Source organism: Centroberyx affinis, unplaced genomic scaffold, assembly GCF_046629955.1.
Source record: "Centroberyx affinis isolate AG114_WGS23_722 - 3 ecotype Tasmania unplaced genomic scaffold, CSIRO-AGI_Caff_v1 ptg002520l_1, whole genome shotgun sequence".
Taxonomy (NCBI): Eukaryota; Metazoa; Chordata; class Actinopteri; order Beryciformes; family Berycidae; genus Centroberyx; species Centroberyx affinis.
In genome coordinates, this window is record NW_027280741.1 from 43,060 (window position 1) to 64,371 (window position 21,312).

The 21,312-nt window shown below is 41.4% G+C and overlaps 3 protein-coding genes, 3 non-coding genes and 2 pseudogenes across 7 annotated transcripts; 5 read left to right on the forward strand and 3 right to left on the reverse strand.

Moving 5' to 3' along the window:
- LOC139656713 (uncharacterized) overlaps nucleotides 1-21,312 on the reverse strand; it is a 52,044-nt pseudogene that overhangs the window by 16,331 nt on the left and 14,401 nt on the right.
- LOC139656712 (uncharacterized) lies at nucleotides 199-20,618 on the forward strand (annotated as a pseudogene).
- On the forward strand, nucleotides 2,624-3,338 carry LOC139656717 (histone H4). Its single transcript, XM_071534336.1, has one exon. It carries the CDS (start codon nucleotides 2,624-2,626, stop codon nucleotides 2,933-2,935), a length of 312 nt encoding a protein of 103 aa, XP_071390437.1. The 3' UTR covers nucleotides 2,936-3,338.
- LOC139656716 (histone H2B) lies at nucleotides 3,952-4,326 on the forward strand. The gene has a single exon (XM_071534335.1). The coding sequence runs from the start codon at nucleotides 3,952-3,954 to the stop codon at nucleotides 4,324-4,326; it is 375 nt and encodes a 124-aa protein (XP_071390436.1).
- trnad-guc (transfer RNA aspartic acid (anticodon GUC)) lies at nucleotides 5,113-5,184 on the reverse strand. Its single transcript has one exon. It is a non-coding gene; the product is annotated as a tRNA-Asp (tRNA).
- Nucleotides 12,054-12,126, reverse strand: trnav-aac (transfer RNA valine (anticodon AAC)). Its single transcript has one exon. It is a non-coding gene; the product is annotated as a tRNA-Val (tRNA).
- Nucleotides 15,599-16,222, forward strand: LOC139656708 (histone H1-like). 2 transcript variants are annotated; one of them, XM_071534328.1, is made up of 2 exons: nucleotides 15,599-16,156; nucleotides 16,199-16,222. In XM_071534328.1, the coding sequence occupies exons 1-2, from the start codon at nucleotides 15,599-15,601 to the stop codon at nucleotides 16,220-16,222; spliced, it is 582 nt and encodes a 193-aa protein (XP_071390429.1). The 2 variants fall into 2 exon arrangements, with proteins under 2 accessions (XP_071390429.1, XP_071390427.1); XM_071534326.1 differs by having other exon boundaries at nucleotides 15,599-16,222.
- trnaq-cug (transfer RNA glutamine (anticodon CUG)) lies at nucleotides 19,548-19,619 on the forward strand. The gene has a single exon. It is a non-coding gene; the product is annotated as a tRNA-Gln (tRNA).

Genomic DNA, 21,312 nt, shown 5'->3' on the forward strand with positions numbered 1-21,312 from the left:
TGAAAATCCCAGTCACTGCAGAGCGGAAGTTCTATAGTTGCTATCTGAAATTGACACCAGCAGTTAGGACCGCCTCTTCTTTTTCGGTATTGGGCGATGATTTTGACGCTCCAACTGACCAATGAAGAAGCAGCTCGATAGATATAAACCGGGTTCCCTACGAGTACAACACGTTCTCTGATTTTGCAGTGTTGAAAAATGTCTGGAAGAGGCAAAACCGGCGGCAAGGCTCGTGCCAAGGCAAAGACCCGCTCCTCTCGTGCCGGTCTTCAGTTCCCGGTCGGCCGTGTTCACAGGCTGCTACGCAAAGGAAACTACGCCCAGCGCGTCGGTGCCGGAGCCCCGGTGTATCTGGCGGCGGTGCTCGAGTACCTGACCGCTGAGATCCTGGAGTTGGCCGGCAACGCCGCTCGCGACAACAAGAAGACCCGTATCATCCCCCGTCACCTGCAGCTGGCCGTCCGCAACGACGAGGAGCTCAACAAGCTGCTGGGCGGAGTCACCATCGCTCAGGGCGGCGTGCTGCCCAACATCCAGGCGGTGCTGCTGCCCAAGAAGACCGAGAAGCCCGCCAAGAAGTAAACTCACCGGCTTCTCCACACCGAAACAAAGGCTCTTTTAAGAGCCACACACTCACTTCAAAGAGTTCTCCTTACTACTAATGTCACTTGTGTCAACCGTTATTATTCAAAGGCTTTTTTGGGGACCGATGTCTGAACTCATTTTCAAGAACGCTGCCATTTCAACTACAAAGATTAAGCTCATTTATATCAATCATGTTTTTCAACATTGTATCATGTGGAATATGCTCAGGCTTTTGAGCTCTGAATTTAAAGTGGGAATGAGTGACCTGAGAGCCCCAACTGTGTTTCTTTGTCTCCTGGCCGCCAATTTGACGTCACATCATTCACATTCAAATTATCCCGCGTTTTTAAACGTTCTTTACACAACTAGAACATGAATGAAATAAAGCAACAATCAAATGTAATCTTGTGGGATGATATAAACATGCTGCAGACTATATCAGGTTATTTCAGCAGCTGAAAATTATTATTATGTCTGCATGTTAGTAGATATGTTTGAGGGTTTATCATCTCCTAATTCAAGCCTTTTTAACATACAATTTCAGGCCATAAACTCAGAACTGAGTTTCTGTGTGAAGCAACTTTGTAAGTTTTGTTGTTTGTGGGGCAAAAGCCCTCCAATCAGTAATTGCATTAACATTTGTAGTGAAGTTAAACACATACATGCATGTAAACTCACCGGCTTTTCATCACCGAAACAAAGGCTCTTTTAAGAGCCACCCACTCACTTCAAAAGAGTTCTCCTTAGTTATCTTGACAACTTTTGTGATGTCAATTTTCACTATTAAAAAGCTGTTATGGGTCAGGTACTATGTCTGATCTAATTTCCTAAAGGCCTTATTTCAACCATAGAGCTTAAGCTCACTAGAAACAATTATGTTTATCATTGTTAAATGTGGGATATGCACAGACAAAACTGCTTTGAGCTCCACATTTAAAAGGGAATGAGTGACCTTGAGACCCCAAGTGTGTTGCTTTGTCTTCTGACCGCCAATTTGACGTCAGACATCATTCAAATTTAAAATACCCCGCGTTTAAACGTTCTACACACAACTAGAACATGAATGAAATAAACAATCACATATAATATTGTGGGATGATTTAAACATGCTGCACACTATTTCAGGTTATTTCAGCATGCTGAAAATGTCATGATTCTTGTGTCTGCATGTTAGATATGTTTCAGGCTTTATCATATACTAATTCAAGCCTTTTTAAGATACAATTTCAGGTTATAACCGTAGAACTTTACGCTGAGTTGCAGTGTGAAGCAATTGTGTCAGTTTTGTTGTTTGTGGGTGAAAGCCCTCCAGTCAATAATTGAATTAATCACATTAATGCAATTAATTGCATTTATTATTGCAATTATTAATGCAATTAATTAATTGCATTAATAATTAATTCATTAATTATTCAAATGTAGTTAAGTTAAACCCATTATGCTCAAGTCGTATTTTCAAATGTTTTGTTGAAAGGTTATGTTGAACCAAGTTGTGTGTTTTTAGTGTTGAAACATTAAGAGGAGAAATCATGTCAGACACACCAAAAATGTGTTGTCTTTGCTATCTTTTTGAAAATAATAATTTGTCACCATGTCATGTTGTTTTTTCATATGATTATGGTTGTTCCGGACACCTCATGTTTAGTTACTCTTTTTTCAAGTTTGAAAATGTCAGTTTGCCCTGATGACTCAGCTACAACTTCCTCCATTAAACATTATGATTTAGACACATTTAGACACGATAACAAAACCAAGTCATAGAATTGGTTATTTTATTGGTTATTGGTTTTATTGGTTAGAATTTTATTTTGAAGGCAAAGTCGCATAACCGGAAACGCGATTGCTGATAGTCTCTGCTAACTTGTTCCTGAAGTTCCTTTGAAAAAATGTGGGGAAGGACTGTTTGACGCGGTTTGGGGCCGCCCAGCTAAGCGCGCTCTTTCCTTCCTCATTTAGGTCCGCAAAGAAGGTTTAAGTACTGAAGCTTTCTGGAATTCTTCATCAGTTGCTTTTTGCTGTGAAAGAAAACATATTGAAAATGAGCGGAAGAGGCAAAGGAGGAAAGGGACTCGGTAAAGGAGGCGCCAAGCGGCACCGGAAAGTTCTCCGTGATAACATCCAGGGAATCACCAAACCCGCCATCCGCCGTCTGGCTCGCCGCGGCGGAGTCAAGCGCATCTCCGGTCTCATCTACGAGGAGACCCGCGGGGTGCTCAAGGTCTTCCTGGAGAACGTCATCCGTGATGCCGTCACCTACACCGAGCACGCCAAGAGAAAGACCGTCACCGCCATGGATGTGGTGTATGCTCTGAAGAGGCAGGGCCGCACTCTGTACGGCTTCGGAGGTTAACGCCATTTACCGGACAACATCAAACGCAAAGGCTCTTTTAAGAGCCAAACACTTCTTTTTGAAGAGTAATTCCCTAATTTTATACTATCATTCATTTTTTTTATTGTTTACAAAGTAAAATATCTCGCCTCAGCCGTGTTTCAAAAAAATGAACATAAATGCTGTTGTAGATGTGTTAGTGGTGTGCAGACCATGTTCTGACCATTCTTCCGGGCAGTGCAACATTAACTAAATCGGTATGTATTTATAACACATTCATTTCAACCCATGTGCACTGATGATTCACCATTCAAATCACGGTGGGACCTGGTTCATGTGAAATTTGTTAAACACACTGTGTATTGATGTGCGCATGTGCAAAAATAAAACATCCGCAGACTAATAATGCTTGTATAGCTTGCAAATAAACTACTTTTCAAATGTGTATATTATGTGAAATGGGTCTTTGAAGCTGGAAGGAATGGACGGGGTGGGGGTTGTGGAATCCCGCGCGCGGTTTGCAGTCACGAAGTCTTTGTGTGGAATTGAATGAGGAGAGACAGAAATAGAATACATAGACACTAACATTGCTGAATCTCTGGCATAAAGCCAGCATAAATTTGATGTCTTATCGTGTTGCCATGAAAAAAAGTAAAAGTAGCATTTAGTTTATCTACAGTGTGTGAGACTCAGAAAGTTAAAATGTTTAACTGACAATGAGATGTTCAACAAAATTATGCTTTCATCATGAAAACGCATTCACCAATGTTGCGTTTTAAACGTTTATGTAGTCTTTTTTGTAATCTTTACTGTACCGGGCCAGTAAACAACACAGCAACACAATCATAGGCACATCAGATCTATCCATTCTATTTCTGTGGAAGAGAGTTCCTTGTATGGCGCATGCCCAGTGTGGCTGCAAAACTCAACCAATCTATACGAGGGACAGCACAGCTTCATTTGCATCAGCTGTCTACAAAAATATCAGCACTGTTCCCCTGAGCTCATTCTCTACTGTGAAGTACCGAGATCTCGTCATGCCTGAACCCGCCAAGTCAGCGCCCAAGAAGGGCTCCAAGAAAGCCGTGACCAAGACCGCTGGTAAGGGCGGCAAAAAGCGCAGAAAGACCAGGAAGGAGAGCTACGCCATCTACGTGTACAAGGTGCTGAAGCAGGTCCATCCCGACACCGGCATCTCGTCCAAGGCCATGGGCATCATGAACTCTTTTGTCAACGACATCTTCGAGCGCATCGCCGGTGAGTCGTCTCGCCTGGCTCACTACAACAAGCGCTCCACCATCACCTCCAGGGAGATCCAGACCGCCGTCCGCCTGCTGCTGCCCGGTGAGCTGGCCAAGCACGCCGTGTCCGAGGGCACTAAGGCGGTCACCAAGTACACCAGCTCCAAGTAAACCGCCTGGAACTACATCCACCCAAAGGTCCTTTTAAGGGCCACACACTACTTCAATTAAGAGCTCGTATACTCACATTATTTGTTATAGGAAAATCTGTTCTCTGAAGTTTTGTTGCGTTGGTTTTAATGCAACACTGAGTAGGATATATCAAAGCAATCCAGCTGTTGTGACACATTTTTGCTGCTGGAAACATTTATCCATTGAGGGGATCTTCTATTTACCTTCCAGCTCTGTATAGTGTATGTGTACACACATATATATTTATATACATTTGCAGATTATAAACTACAGATTTCATGACGCATCTGTCTTGTGAAGGGACCATTCTATGCAATTCTAACTAAACACATCTGATATGACAGTAATATATATCACGCTGTATATGAAAGCATGACAAGCTCCAGCAAAGATAGCATGGTCAGTTTGTGTTGTGGTGGCCAGACAATGTGGCCTTAAGAGCCACATTATCTGTAATTGTTCAAGCTGTTGTTTCACAGTCCAGAAAGCATTTTGTTTTTATTCCGAAGAAGCATTTGTTGTATTTCGCTTAGACGTTGCCTTCTAACAGCTTGACTTGGTTGACTTGCCAGTTCAGCTACTGTAGCTTTACCTTTCTATAATTAACTATGGCTCTAATTTCAGTCAGGGAAAGGATTTCTTGAGTTGGACTATAACAGAGTACATTTATCCGTTCATATCCTCCTTCCCTCCAGCTGAATCTCCATCAGTCTGAGCTCAGATTCCTCTCTGCCTCCATAAAGCTCTGAGAGAGAAAACAGATTTCTCCCCGTCGGGGAATTGAACCCCGGTCTCCCGCGTGACAGGCGGGGATACTCACCACTATACTAACGAGGAGAGGTGCTGGAAGACAGGACCATGTCACGTGGTAGAGACACTTGCGGGAGCACTTCCTATGGAAGTTCTAAAACACTACGGATGCGATATATTTTTGGCCACAACGGGAGTCTATGTGCTCGTGGCGCTGTTCCCTCTTTTGGCGTCTAGTTGGGAGTTAGGTGCTTCTTGACTAGTTAGAGAAACACTAGGCCTCTGTAATATGGGAATATGACAATGAAATATGTAAATACAAAAAAAGGATAATTTGAACCAGGAGGACACACCTGGCTTCCACTTTTTCCATCCAACCATTAATCTGCTTATCCATCCTTCATGGAGCAGAACAGGCTGTTGTGGCCTCATCATCTCTTCATGACGGTATATGACAGTGAATCAGAATCTACTGCGACTGCTTTCATTTTACTCTTGCTTCTTCACATCATTCAAAGCTCCTACAGGATCAAATAAAGATCATGATCAGATCAGATGAGACACAAAGGCTGAAAACTTTAGTTAAAACTGTCTAAACCATTTGCATTCAGTCTCTATGGATAACAGAAGATAGACTTTATTGTCCTGAAGGAAATTTGTCTTGGTCACATACAGTGCATGCTGTATAAAAACAATCAGCAAATAACATACATACGTATACATACATACATACATAGGCTACATATATACATACATACACAAACTGTCACCACTCCGCAGTTTCACACTGCCCATCATACAACACACCTATACACAACATGAAAAGTACATGCATACCATCAGACCCTGGCTTGGTTATTATTTAGGGCTTTAATGGACAGGGGGACAAAGGAGTTCTTAAAGTGGTTGAGCCGCACTGGGGGACTCTAAAGCGTCTGCCTGAGGGAAGAAGCTGGTACTCAGGGTGGAGGACATGGGTGGGGTCTGAAATAATCTTCTGGACCATGATTGTTTAATCAAAGACGCTGAGAGGCCATATCGCAGGATGCTCTCAACTACAGCATGGTAGAAGAGGAGCAACACTTTCTGGTTGACGCCAAAGACCCTCAGCCTACGAAGGATGATGAGATGAGATGAGGAAGTGCTTGTCGCACCACTGAACCACGTTCTCAATCTCATGTTTGTATATTGCGATGTCTGAGTTGTCAAACATGAGACCCAGGATGGCTGTATCATCAGAAAACATTATCGGCAGTGCTGGATGTGCATTTATTAGTTTACAGGGTGAACAGGGCCGGTGAACTGACGCACCCCTCGGGGGGGAAAAAATTAAAATATAGCCTAGGCCTATCTAAAAAAGTAATTAGGCCTACATGGTATGTCGTAATAATATGTTTAATAATAATAATATGTTTATTTATATAGCACCTTTCAAGAACAGACGTCACAAAGTGCTTCACAACAACACAAAGAACAAAGAAAGCAAAAGTAATAAACAGAGCAGCAGACAGTAATTGCAGACATCCAGCTAAAAACACAAGACATCACAGAAAAGGATAAAGAAAAATTAAACAAAAGCAAGTCTAAACAAATGGGTCTTGAGCTGCTTTTTAAAAGTGTCCACAGTGTCCACTGATCTTAAGACCAGTGGGAGAGAGTTCCAGAGTTTAGGAGCTACAACCTCAAAAGCACGGTCACCCTTTGTCTTAAGCCTGGAGCGAGGAACAAACAACAAACCCTGGTTAGAGGACCTCAGAGTCCTACTGGTACTATGAGGCTGCAGCAGCTCTTTAATGTAAGCAGGTGCCTGATCATGCAAGGCTCTGTACGTGATAACAAGAATCTTGAACTGGATTCTAAATCTGATGGGAAGCCAGTGTAAGGACATCAGGATTGGTGTTACAAGAGACCTTTTGGAGGACTAGGTAAGAAGCTTGGCAGCAGCATTTTGGACCACTTGTAAACGGTTTAGGGACGTGTTGCTAAGACAGGTGAAAAGAGAATTGCAGTAATCAAGACGGGAGGAAATAAACGCATGTATAATCATCTCCATCTCAGTTATGGACAGAATGGACCTGAGTTTGGCAATGTTTCTCAGCTGGTAGAAACAAGAACGAACCAAACAATTTACATGTTGGTCAAGACTCAAAGCCTGGCCCATGGAAACGCCTAGATTACGGAGGGTAGGTTTAACAGAAGAGGATAAAGAGCCAAGACTGTCCATCACCTTCGGGACAACATCATCTGGGGCAGAAACAAGAACTTCTGTTTTGTCAGTATTTAGCTGAAGAAAATTATCTGCCATCCAAACTTTTATAGAGGTGAGGCACTTCAGTAGAACAGACAGTTTAGAGACATTTTGTGGGTTAAATGAAATATATAATTGAATATCGTCTGCATAGCAATGGAAGGAGATGTCTTTAAAATTTCTAATTATCTGCCCGAGAGGGAGCAAGTATAATGCAAACAGCAGGGGGCCCAGGACCGAACCTTGGGGAACACTACATAACAGAGATTCAGTTGATGAGACATATTTATGAACTGTGACTGAGAAAGACCTGTCTGACAGGTACGAGGAGAACCAATCCAATGCTGAACCAGAGATACCCACCCACTGCCTGAGCCTCTCAACCAATATGCGGTGGTCCAGAGTGTCAAAAGCGGCACTGAGATCTAGTAGTACCAGAACAGAACATTCTCCTGCATCACCCTGCATTAGCAGATCGTTTGAGACTCTGAGAAGAGCAGTTTCTGTTGAATGCAACCGACGGAAACCAGACTGAAACTTATCAAAAATGTTGTGCTCATCTAAGACAGCTGTAAGCTGTTTAGCAACCACTTTTTCTAATACCTTAGCTATAAAAGGTAATTTGGAAATAGGCCTGTAGTTCTGGGGCAGAGAAGGGTCCAAATTTGTTTTTTTGAGAAGTGGTTGAACAGCGGCTTGTTTGAAATAGGCTGGGACATGACCAGATGCCAACGAGTTATTGATTATTAAGAGCAAACATGGACCAATGGAATCAAAAACAGTTTTTAAGAATGAAGTAGGAACAATGTCAAGGGGACTAGAGGGGGTTTTCATTGTACTGACCAGATTTGTGAGCTCTTGTAGTGAGATTGGGGAAAAACTATCCAGGATTGTTGGCCGGGTAGGGCAAGGAATTGGGGGGGAAAAAGAGGGAATGATGTTTGCTCGTATGTCATTTATCTTACCAACAAAGAAGGAGAGAAAGTTGTTACACTCATCAACTGAAGAAATTGGAACAGCAGGTGATGTAGGAGAGACAATGTTACTGATGGTTTCAAATAGGATTTTGAGATTACGCCGGCTATGGGATACAAGGTTAGAAAAGTATGTTGCTCTGGCCTCCTTAACCATGTTATGAAAATCTGTTAAAAGTTCTTTTAAATGCTGATGGTGAACTTGTAGACGTGTGGATTTCCATAAACGCTCTATTTTACGACAGGTTCGTTTAAGAGAGCGAATACTGTCATTCATCCAGGGGGAGGAATTAATCAGAGGAGCGAATCTCGTCTTTGTCGGAGCAACTTTATCCAGGACAGAAAGGCAGTGCTCATTAAAAGACTGTACTTGGGAATCGACATCACTATTAGGCATAATAACAGGGCTGTTATCAAAGGCAGCGGAAAACTTTGCGGCAGAGAGATGGTTTAGGATGCGAGAATTAATTTCACGACGACAAGGTAAAGTATCCAAATTAAAAGACAAATCAAATAGAACACAGTTATGATCTGAAATGAACATATCCTCAGTAAAAACAGAATCGACATTTAAACCAAGAGTAAAAACAAGGTCCAGAGTATGCCCTCTGACGTGTGTAGGGCCTGTTACATGTTGAGCGAGATTAAAAGACTGAGTGATATTAATAAAACTAGAAGCAAATTTATCAGACGCATTGTCGATATGAATGTTAAAATCACCAAGAAGCACAAATCTAGAAAGCTTGAGAATAGACGATAAAAAATCACTAAAATCATTTAAAAATGAGGTGTTTGGGCTGGGTGGACGATAAATTAAAATGCCATAAAACGGATTAGTACGTCCAACTTTAATTATTTGTAATTCAAAAGAAGAGAAGGACCCAGTGCTCACCAACCTACAAGAAAAACAGTTTCTGAACACGGCAGCAAGACCTCCACCGTGGCCAGAAATTCTAGGCAAGCTGATAAAATTGTAATCCTTCGGACACAGCTCAATGAGGGGGGCATGTTCCATATTCCTCTGCCAGGTTTCGGTCACAAACAAAAAGTCTAACTTCTTAGACTGGATGATATCCTTCAGTACAAAAGTTTTGTTAGATATGGAGCGAGCATACTGAGAGGAACAGGATAATGCCCAGATGAGGAAACCAGAGTCACTGGAATTAAATTTTTTGGGCTTCTGCAATTATTCAGAAAATTCATAGCAGCAGATGGACTGTTGGATCTGTCAGAGATTCTGACTGGAATGGCCATGGGTGTGGGAGAGGGAGGCTTAGGCCTAATAGTAGAAACAGCTATTGTGGTCTGGCTGGGGCGTTGGACATTTACAGCAGGGAGAGACCTGTAGGGGGAGCTCTCATGGGGAGCAGTATGCTGCAGTTGTGGCTAGAGGAAGAGGGAGTATCCGGGGTGTGTGTGTGAGATGTAAACAGTCAGTCACATGGGAGGGACTGCATCGCATGCTGCAAGTTAGCCGATAGCATTTGGCTACCCCGTTTGTTGGGATGAATCCCGTCTCTATTGAAAAGAGAGGGACGTATACTATCATCTTTTTTTTCTGACGAGTGGAAATGATCAATCAATCAATCAATCAACCATTCTTTAAATATATAGCACATTTTGAATGCGCAATGCACTTAACATTAGAGGTAAAAAAAATGATGTATACAAATAATGATATGCATAAAAATACAAACAAAGGGGAATTTAACAATAAAAACATTAGACACAATAAAACCAGAAATGGAATAACAGAATAAAGAGGAACAATAAAAGATTTAAAAACTACATCCTTCCAATCCATATATACCACAGTCATATATTATTTACAAAGAAAACTGCAATGAAATCAAAGTATTTATCTTCAGGAAGATTTTCCTCCACTGACTTTACCATCTTACTACAGTACAATGTAAACTACTGCTGACACCTCGTGGTCAAACAGTGTAATTACAGCATAATGTAAACTACTGCTGACACCTCGTGGTCAAACAGTGTAATTACAGCATAATGTAAACTACTGCTGACACCTGGTGCAATGAAACAAAGATGAACTTGGAGTTAGTCATGCTTTTTGTGGTTAATTAGTCAAAGGAGAGAACAGATGTTATATTTAATCCACTGCCCTTTTTAGAAATCAGGTTAGTGAAAGGTAAATATTTCCAACGTCTAACAACAAAATTAATCCTTTGGTGTTGGCTGCTAATCCAAGTTGGTTGGTAGATGAAGGCGTTTTTTTCTGAACAGAGATCTTTCTTAAAGTAAACGTATGAAAATTATGAACATGGAACAAGTGAATCAGCTCTTTGATAAGTAATGTGTGGCCCATGAATGGACCTTAATGTTAATGGTATTTTTTGGCAGAAATTATAATGGCGGGATACTCACTATAGTATCAATGAGAGACACATGAAGCTAGGGCCAGGTCAGAAGTCAGAGGTAAATCGTAGCGGACAAAATTCAGTGTGAGCATTCTTTAGCTAAAACTCCCTAAACCTGTTTGCCTTCACTCTCTATAGGAGTTCTGAAGCATACACTACCAATGCAATATATATATGCAATATATGTTTGGTCACAGCGTTTGAGTCTATGGGATGGTGGTGCTGTTCCCACTTTTACCTGCCAGGGAGAAACACTTGGGTGATCAGGGGACACCCAAGTGTTTCTCCCTGGCAGGTAAAAGTGTGAACTGGCTGGTCATGTTCCACCTGCTCTAAAAACTGCTGTCATCAGACCTCTTCTCAAGAAGCCCACCCTAGACGCAGAAGTTCTTGCCAATTACAGGCCCATTTCCAACCTCCCATTTCTGTCCAAGGTGGTGGAAAAAGTTGTTGCTGCTCAGCTTCAAGACCATCTAAAACTCAACAACCTCTTTTCCAGTTCCAGTCTGGCTTCCGTTCTGCTCACAGCACTGAAAACAGCTCTGGTCAGGGTTACAAACGACCTCCTGATGGCGGCTGATGCTTGCTCCCCATCTCTCCTGATCCTCCTTGATCTGACTTCCGCATTCGATACTGACGATCATGACATCGTCCTTAAGCGCCTCCACTGCATCATCAGACTCTCTGGCTTTGTCCTGAACTGGTTTCAGTCCTACCTGTCTGGAAGAACTGAATATGTCTCTTTGGGAGATGCAAAGTCCCAGACACACCCCGCCACCTGTGGTGTCCCTCAAGGGTCGGTTCTCTGCCCCTTCCTGTTCTCCCTTTACATACTCCCCCTCGGCCGTGTCATTAGCCGGCATGGAATATCATTCCACTGCTACGCAGATGACACACAACTATACCTAAAAACTGTCCCAACCCCGTCTACAGCTTCATCATCATCATCATCATCATCATCATCACTAACCACCTGCCTTGAGGAGATAAGGGCCTGGATGACACATAACTTTCTGCAGCTAAACAGCTCCAAAGCTGAGGCTATTTTAGTTGGCACCTCACACCAGTTCCAGTTTTCTCCCTTAACTCACATCACCTTTTCTGGCAAAGACATTTCCCTCTCCTATCATTCTCCAACCGGGGCGTTGACACCCACATCAAATATCTGGGCAGCACCTCCTTCTACCACCTCAGGAATATTGCAACACACTTCTCATTGGGTCTACTAGCAGCAGCCTTCAGAAGCTCCAATACATCCAGAACAGCCCTGCTAGGATCCTGATGAGAGTGCGAAAACATGAAGATATCACAGCCATCCTACACTCACTACACTGGCTCAAGATGAAATAAGGCTGTTTCCGCCCGGTTTCGAACCGGGGACCTTTCGCGTGTTAGGCGAACGTGATAACCACTACACTACGGAAACTATTTATACAGACCGGGGTGCTGCACTTATGATTGATGACACTCAACCCTCCGATTATGGTAAAATTCACAGAAATCTCTTATGTTTGGGGTCAAATTGACCCCAGCGATTTAAACCTACAAAAGATAATTGTAACTGAAAGTGTTACCCAAGTTTACACTTCAGAACATCAGCAGGTAACACAAAGCAGTTAGTCAATAATGAAAAAAACACCAATACAAAGTAAATTAGTCACCAAAACAGTCTTTTAGAGAGCTGACAGGAGCTCACTGACACAACAACTTCAGGTGAGATAAAACTCTCTGAAAACTTGATAAATCTACGTGTCTTATGTTAGGGCCCTAAAGCATGGGAATGTTTTTTAAAGATCAAAAATTGCATGGGAAAGTTCCCATGCAAATTATATAGTCTGACGGAGGCGCGTGTCTCTCCGTGTCCAGACAGACTTGATCAATTCAGATGCGACATAAATTAATGTTTTTTTTTTTTTTACTACTGAGCAATAAACATCCTGTATTGAAAATGACTTGAATGGTTAACATTTAGAATAAAACTCTTGGTTTTTAATTAAAAATTAAATTATAAAAATTAAAAAATTTAAAAAAGATAGGAAGAAAAAAAATATTGTGTAGGTATAAATATAGTCTAGATCTTTTTTGTGGAAATTATCAATCAATCAATCAATCAATCAATCATCAATCAACCAATCTTTAATAACACATTTTGAATGCAGTGCAATGCACTTAACATAAGAGATTAAAAATTATGCATAAAAAGAGTGATATGCATAAAAAGACAAGTAAAGGGGAATTTAACAATAAAAACATGATAAACAATAAAAACAGAAATGGAATAACATTCACTCCATTTATGCCTTGCAGCAGGATTCTAAATTCCATTGGGTTTGTGGTTCTTGCTCCATTGAAATCTATGAGAGAATCAGGGAAAACTCAGTTTTAAGCAAAAGGAAACTTTTTTTTTTTTTTTTTTTTTTAAGAATATTTGTAGTTTGGATTATATGTAGCCTGAACTAATGCTACTCCTAATATTTCTAGTTTACAGCTGCAAATGGTTTCCTTTGCTTAAATCATGTTGTTAACTGTTTGTCTATCAGTAACGGGTGACATCTATCATAACAAATTAACAAAGAAACAAAAAGGTGTTGAATGTAATCACACTATTTTAACACAGAATTGACTGTTCCACCCAGGGTATAATCTATTCAAGCAGAAACAGTTAATCTTTTAGGAAATAGCTAGATTTTGTTAATTTTGATTTGTTATTATAGATACAAATCGCAATTATAGATAACAAATTAAAAAAACAAAACTTTGGTTTCACTAAGAGTTTGTTGGTTCATTGGTGCCTCTCTTGATCATTCAAAGCTTCTCTGTGATGTAATGGTGTTGCACCACTAAGAACCATTTAAGAACCAGAATTATTCTGTCTGTAAATAAATTAAATTAAACAGATGTTTGTAAAGACAGTAGATAATACATGTTAACACACTTTATCACAGATTTCAAACAATGGACGCTTGAAACAAACACATTTATCTTGTCTGATTTGTGGCAGAGAAAATTCCCAAGTTGTCTTTTCTCTGTTCCTATTAAAATATTCAGCAAGAAACAGGTCCATCTGAGATAGATAAGTAATAGAAAAAAAAAGTGTATTTCCAAAGTTGTGAAGAGCTGAGAATCACACATTTTTAATTAAGTTTCAAACAGAAGCACTGTGACTTGCAGTAGATTCACTACTGGGATAAAATCAAGGACGATGGAACCAAAACTCAAATGATCTCCAAGCAGCTGCTGTTTAATAAATTCACAGAGTAAAGAGGCTGAAGTGGTTTAAAAGGTACATGGAATGAGGCTGAAGAGCTGCTTTTCTTACCAGGTATCAAATAAGTTGATCTTTGGAGTCAAGGTTTACATGAGATAAGATATAAGTTAGTACTGTATTGATCCCTTTGGGGAAATTCAGGAAGAAGGCTGATCTCTCCAAAAGAAGAGTCCAAGGCACACTCCTTTGAAAGAAGTGTTTCAAAGAAGAATAGTCCAATTTTGGGGAGATCAGCCTTCTTAACCATAAACAATGAGCTTCATTCCCCTTTTTACCCGTTGGTTTAAAATTTAGTTTTCCATGACAAAAACAGATAAATACAGAATGACATTTCAGTCTAATGGACTTAAACTAGAGAGCACAGCAGGTTGGATCACAGTGCATTAGAAGTTTAGCCTATATTATATAGTCAGGTTGTTTGTGTCCATTGGAGAAAATAGATATTCTCTGATCTTACTTTCATGTAAAATCAGAGAATATCACAAACTTTAACAAAATAACCCTCCTATTATGTTTGGGGTCATTTTGACCATTCAACACTTAACGTCTCTAAAAACATGATTAGCATTATTTTTTCAGCTTTATACTCGATTACTTTTCCTAATGCGGAAAACTGGTAAACATAAAGTGTAACATGATGACATGTTTTCAAGGTCCTGTACATATTTTGTATACAAGAGTGTTGTATACAAAATGTATATAAAAAAAACGTATAAATACTTATAGAGAAAATATAAAAGTTTTACACATATTTTCTTCCTCTTTGTTTTGACTGATAACTGAGGGAACTTTCCCATGCAATTTTTGATCTTTAAAAAACATTCCCATACTTTAGGGCCCTAACATAAGATGTAGATTTATCAAGTTTTTATAGGGTTTTATCTCACCTGAAGTTGTTGTGCCAGTGAGCTCCTGTCGGCTCTCTAAAAGACTGTTTTGGTGACTAATTTACTTTTTATTGGTGTTTTTTCATTACTGACTAACTGCTATGTGTTACCTGCTGATGCTGCATGAAGTGTAAACTTGGGTAACACTTTCAGTTACAATTATTTTTGTAGGTTTAAATTGCTGGGGTCAATTTGAGGAAGTCACCGGCAGATCAGTGTGTTTACTGACACCAAACAACCTGCCGATTAAAACAAAACTAATCATACCAATGCAGTACTTTCACTTTTATTCCCTCGTCAGACATTTCTGCTTACTGGACAACTAGTGCTGTTTGGAATGTGAAGCATATTAAACCATTTTACGAGACGAAATGTGAAGAAAACCCGCTGCGAGCCGAACACTGTGCCGGTGTATCAGAGAGGTTTGAAGCTTCCCTGAATAAAACGAAAGTCTCCTCAGCGCTAAACATGACGTCATCCCGAGAGGAAAGAAGTTTCGTCACTGCTCCAATAACAGTTCCACTTGAAAAGTGCTCCGATCTGCGTCTTTTATCCCTAAAATGTGGAAGAGAAAACACAAGTGTCGCCACATTTCAACAGGACAGACAGAGCGGCTGTGTGTGTTGAGTCTACACGGTCCTCATGCTGTGTATAAGTCCCGCCTCTTGCTCTGCGTCGACAAACAGTCCAGTCAGACTCTGTAGAGCTGTGAGAAGCAGACCGAGAGAGAGAGAGAAGACGAAATGGCAGAAGCCGCTCCAGCACCCGCCCCCGCCCCGGCTAAAGCCGCGAAGAAGAAGGCTCCCAGGCCGAAGAAGAGCGGCCCCAGCGTCGGTGAGCTGATCGTTAAAGCCGTGTCCGCCTCCAAGGAGCGGAGCGGCGTGTCTCTGGTCGCCGTCAAGAAGAGCCTGGCTGCCGAAGGCTACGACGTGGACAAGAACAAGACCCGCGTCAAGATCGCCATCAAGAAACTGGTGGAAAAAGGCGATCTGGTCCAGACCAAAGGGACCGGCGCCTCCGGCTCCTTCAAGGTCGCCAAGAAGGCTGAGAAGGCCAAGAAGCCGGCTGCCAAGAAAGCAGCTCCGAAAGCAAAGAAGCCCGCTGCTAACAAAGTCACCAAGAGCCCGAAGAAGAAGCCTGTAGCCAAGAAGGCTGCAGCTAAAAAGACACTACCCGCTAAGAAATCCCCGAAGAAGGCGAAGAAGCCCGCAGCGGTCAAGAAAGCAGCTAAGAGCCCCAAGAAGCCGACCAAGAGTCCCAAGAAGGTGGCGAAGAAGCCCGCTGCTGCCAACAAACCTGCCGTGAAGAAGACTGTCAAGCCCAAAGTCAAGACTGCAGCTAAGAAAGCAGCACCGAAGAAGAAGTAAACGTCCAAGTGACACGTGACCTACAAAAGGCTCTTTTAAGAGCCACCCACACATTCCAGTCAAAGAGCATCTTTACTAAATATAGCCTATATCTATTTTATTATATGTCCACTCGCACCAAGGTCATGCAGTGGCCAAGACGGCTAATAAGGTCAACTTTATTCTTCACATTAATGGAACTACACTGGGCACTCTGATTGTTTTCTAAATATTCAGCAACAAACAGGTCCATCTGAGACTAAATCAATAACAGAAACTGGATGTTATTAAGTTGTGAAGAGCTGAGAATACAAGTTTTTAGTTAGGATCAAGTTTCAAACAGAAACACTGTGACTTGCAGTACATTCAGTACTGGGATCAAATCACAGACAAATGTGGAACCAAAACTCAAATGATCTCTAATAAATAGCAAATAACTTCATCTTTGGAGTCAAGGTTTACAAGAGGTAAGATAGAAGATTGTACTTTATTCATCCCCTTGAGGAAATTCAGGAAGAAGGCTTTATTGGGAACTTCATTGCTCACTTGAATGGAACTACACTGGGCACTCTGATTGTTTTGTGTCAAAAGCGGACAGCATGTCAGGAGAGACTGGGCATAAGCAGACAGTCCAAAGAACAGGAAAGCATCCAGGCATTACTTTTCAACCAAACACTCTTTTAGACCAAATAAAATGTATCTGTCTGAGTGAGACAGTAGTTTGCATAAACTGAGTTTAATATCCAAACCCACACTTGCAGCAGAATAGTGGAAAATGTCAGTTCAGTGTGATTACTCAGGTTTAAATTACAATATGTCGTTTCTGTGCATATATCATACAATTATTGTGTGTCTATATAAAGTTAATATATATTATATTGTTGCATCCATTTCTGAAGACGGCCCACTTACACGAGCAAAATATTTTATTCATCAATTTTGATTTGATGTAGGCCTAATTATTTACCTTAATTTGGCCGGTTAATATTTTACAATGAAAGTCACTTGCTTCACTGCATCTGTTGTAGTGTTTGATTCTTCAAACATTTAGGCTGCTGTTAATAAGCCTGTGGGTTTCATCCACAAAGAGAAGAATAATGTACCCAGGAAACTATAGGCTATTTTTGCAAAACTCTACACACTAACCACAAAAGCTTACACCAAACCAGCAAAACATGGCACAATTTGAATGAAACAGCTTCTCTTCACTAAAAATTGTGAACGTGATATTTTTGTGTTGTGATGCCCAGTGTGGAGGATGTTATGGCAATCTGATAAAAGAAACCATGTTTATGACAGTAAAAAGTTTAATTGGCCAGATTTTACGTGACATGAGAGTTAATCCATCACATGCGAAACATGTTTTTGAGTTCTGAGAATCTTTATGACTTTTATCTCAGAAATTTGACTTTAAACTCAGAGATTAATCTCAGAAATCAAATTAATTGTTCATGTGGCTCTAATCCTCTGTGTAAATTTTAGTCAGTTTGTCAAGAGACATTTATTTTGAAAATCCAAGACGCTCCACAGCGGAAGTGTTATTTGTTGTGTTAACTTGACACCAGCAGTTTTCTGATTGGGCGACGATTTTGAAGCTCCAACTGACCAATGAACAAGCAGCTCGATAGATATATAAACCGGGTTCTCTGCGACTACAACACATTCTCTGATTTTGCGTTGTTGAAAAATGTCTGGACGTGGTAAAACCGGCGGCAAGGCTCGTGCCAAGGCAAAGACCCGCTCCTCTCGTGCCGGTCTTCAGTTCCCGGTCGGCCGTGTTCACAGGCTGCTGCGCAAAGGAAACTACGCCCAGCGCGTCGGTGCCGGAGCCCCGGTGTATCTGGCGGCGGTGCTCGAGTACCTGACCGCTGAGATCCTGGAGTTGGCCGGCAACGCCGCTCGCGACAACAAGAAGACCCGTATCATCCCCCGTCACCTGCAGCTGGCCGTCCGCAACGACGAGGAGCTCAACAAGCTGCTGGGCGGAGTCACCATCGCTCAGGGCGGCGTGCTGCCCAACATCCAGGCGGTGCTGCTGCCCAAGAAGACCGAGAAGCCCGCCAAGAAGTAAACTCACCAGCTTCTCCACACCGAAACAAAGGCTCTTTTAAGAGCCACACACTCACTTCAAAGAGTTTTCCTTACTACTAATGTCACTTGTGTCAACCGTAATTATTCAAAGGCTTTTTTGGGGACCGATGTCTGAACTAACTTTCAAGAACGCTGCCATTTCAACTACAAAGATTAAGCTCATTTATATCAATCATGTTTTTCAACATTGTATCATGTGGAATATGCTCAGGCAAAACGGCTTTTGAGCTCCAAATTTAAAGTGGGAATGAGAGCCCCAACTGTGTTTCTTTGTCTCCTGGCCGCCAATTTAACGTCACATCATTCACATTCAAATTATCCCGCGTTTTTAAACCTTCTTTACACAACTAGAACATGAATGAAATAAAGCAACAATCAAATGTAATCTTGTGGGATGATTTAAACATGCTGCAGACTATATCAGGTTATTTCAGCAGCTGAAAATTATTATGTCTGCATGTTAGTAGATATGTTTGAGGGTTTATCATCTCCTAATTCAAGCCTTTTTAATATACAATTTCAGGCCATAAACTCAGAACTGAGTTTCTGTGTGAAGCAACTTTGTCAGTTTTGTTGTTTGTGGGGCAAAAGCCCTCCAATCAGTAATTGCATTAACATTTGTAGTGAAGTTAAACACATACATGCTCAAGTGATATTTTCTAATATGTTGTGATGAAAGATTGTTGAAACAAGTTGTGTATTTTTAGTGTTGAGAAAATAAAGAGGAGAAATCATGTTGAACAAAGTCTTGCATTGTTATCCTTTTGAAAATAATAATTTGTCACCATGTCATGTTGATCCTTTACTTACACTTTCAGTTCTCATGCAAAATAATCTTTATACATCCTGAATGTGTCTACAACTTCCTCAGCTGTGGTTCAAAACGCCCAAACATGAAGAGAAAAATGTGCTTGTTTCTCATTATGTAGAGGTATCACCGTGTTTTTCCTCTTCCGCACTGTCCAACAGTGAATCAGGTTTTTGAGTCACTTAAATTACATTTTCATACAGAGAACAAACGGCGTATCTGCTCCAATTCAAACAATCATTTATTTATACATATGGATGAACGCCAACACCAGAGATCAGCCCCTCTGCACTGATTCACCATTCATGCTGTTCCAGTTCCCAGTATTGTGGAGTCGCCATCCCATCTGCTACACTACTATACAAGCTACACTATCAACAGCAATAATAATAACAATATGCCATATGGAATCCTCCAGATCCAGCAGGCACACGTACAGTATGTTGTGGTTCCATGGTGTAATGGTTAGCACTCTGGACTCTGAATCCAGCGATCCGAGTTCAAATCTCGGTGGAACCTGATTTTCAGTTTAGTTGAGTTAGTATGAATCTGAATCTAGAATCTCAATCCCTTTGGTGCAGGAATACCGATTATGCGTCAAGTCTTTGTGTGGAATTGAATGATTTGAGACATAGAAATATAATAGATAGAAAGGTATGTTACTGATTTATAGTAGCCTAATTACTAGCATGAAACAGAAGCTTGATCTGTCATCATGTTGCCATGAAAATGAGTAGCTCAGTTTGTCTTCAGAGTGTGAGACTCAGAAAGTTGAAATGTTTAACTGACACTGACATGTTCAACAAACTCATGATTTCATCATGGAAACTCATAGACTTTATGAATTTCACACATGCACAAATGCTGCATTTCAAAAAGTTTTTACAGTCTTTTTCTCTAGTATTCAGTGTACCAGGCCAGCCAACAACATAGCACACAGTCATATTTGAATGGAGATATCAGATCTATCCATTCTATTTCTGTGGGACAGAGGCGCTTGTTCAGCGCATGTCCAGCGTGGCTGCAAAACTCAACCAATCGTATAGGAGGAACAGCACAGCTTCATTTGCATCAGCTGCCTCCAAAACCATCCGCTCTGCTCCTCTCAGCTCATTCTCTGCTGTAAAGTACCGAGATCTCGTCATGCCTGAACCCGCCAAGTCAGCGCCCAAGAAGGGCTCCAAGAAAGCCGTGACCAAGACCGCCGGCAAGGGCGGCAAGAAGCGCAGAAAGACCAGGAAGGAGAGCTACGCCATCTACGTGTACAAGGTGCTGAAGCAGGTCCATCCCGACACCGGCATCTCGTCCAAGGCCATGGGCATCATGAACTCCTTCGTCAACGACATCTTCGAGCGCATCGCCGGTGAGGCGTCTCGCCTGGCTCACTACAACAAGCGCTCCACCATCACCTCCAGGGAGATCCAGACCGCCGTCCGCCTGCTGCTGCCCGGTGAGCTGGCCAAGCACGCCGTGTCCGAGGGCACTAAGGCGGTCACCAAGTACACCAGCTCCAAGTAAACCGCCTGGAACCACATCCACCCAAAGGTCCTTTTAAGGGCCACACACTACTTCAACAAAGAGCTGATTCACTTATATTTGGTATGGGGAAGTCTTTCCCTAAATCTGAAATTGTGTTTCTCTTTACACTCATTACGATACACATCAAAGCATTTCGAGGTGTAAACACATTTTTCATGGTGACACATTTTGCTGCTGGAAACCCGTTTTCTTCCCACCTCTATTCAGTGTTCTGTTACATCACCACACGACCATGTTGGAAAGTAACAGGTGATTGTAATAAATTAATAGCTGATTACAAACAAACGACAAACACAGCCAATGAGCTGTGTGTATTGTAAAAATTAATTTTGGTAGGAAATGCATGTGACATCATGGGAATAGTATGAATAGATTTGTTTTGTCTAAATTTAGTCTCCATCATTTACAATAAATCACATGTCTGTATTAACATTTGCAGATTAGAAGCTCCATAGATTTCATGTCTTCTGTCTTTTCCACGCCACAGTATGTGAAGGGACCATTCCTTATGCAATTCTTACTAAACACATCTGATATGACAGTAATATATATCACGCTGTATATGAAAGCATGACAAGCTCCAGCAAAGATAGCAGGGTCAGTTTGTGTTGTGGTGGCCAGACAATGTGGCCTTAAGAGCCACATTATCTGTCATTGTTCAAGCTGTTGTTTC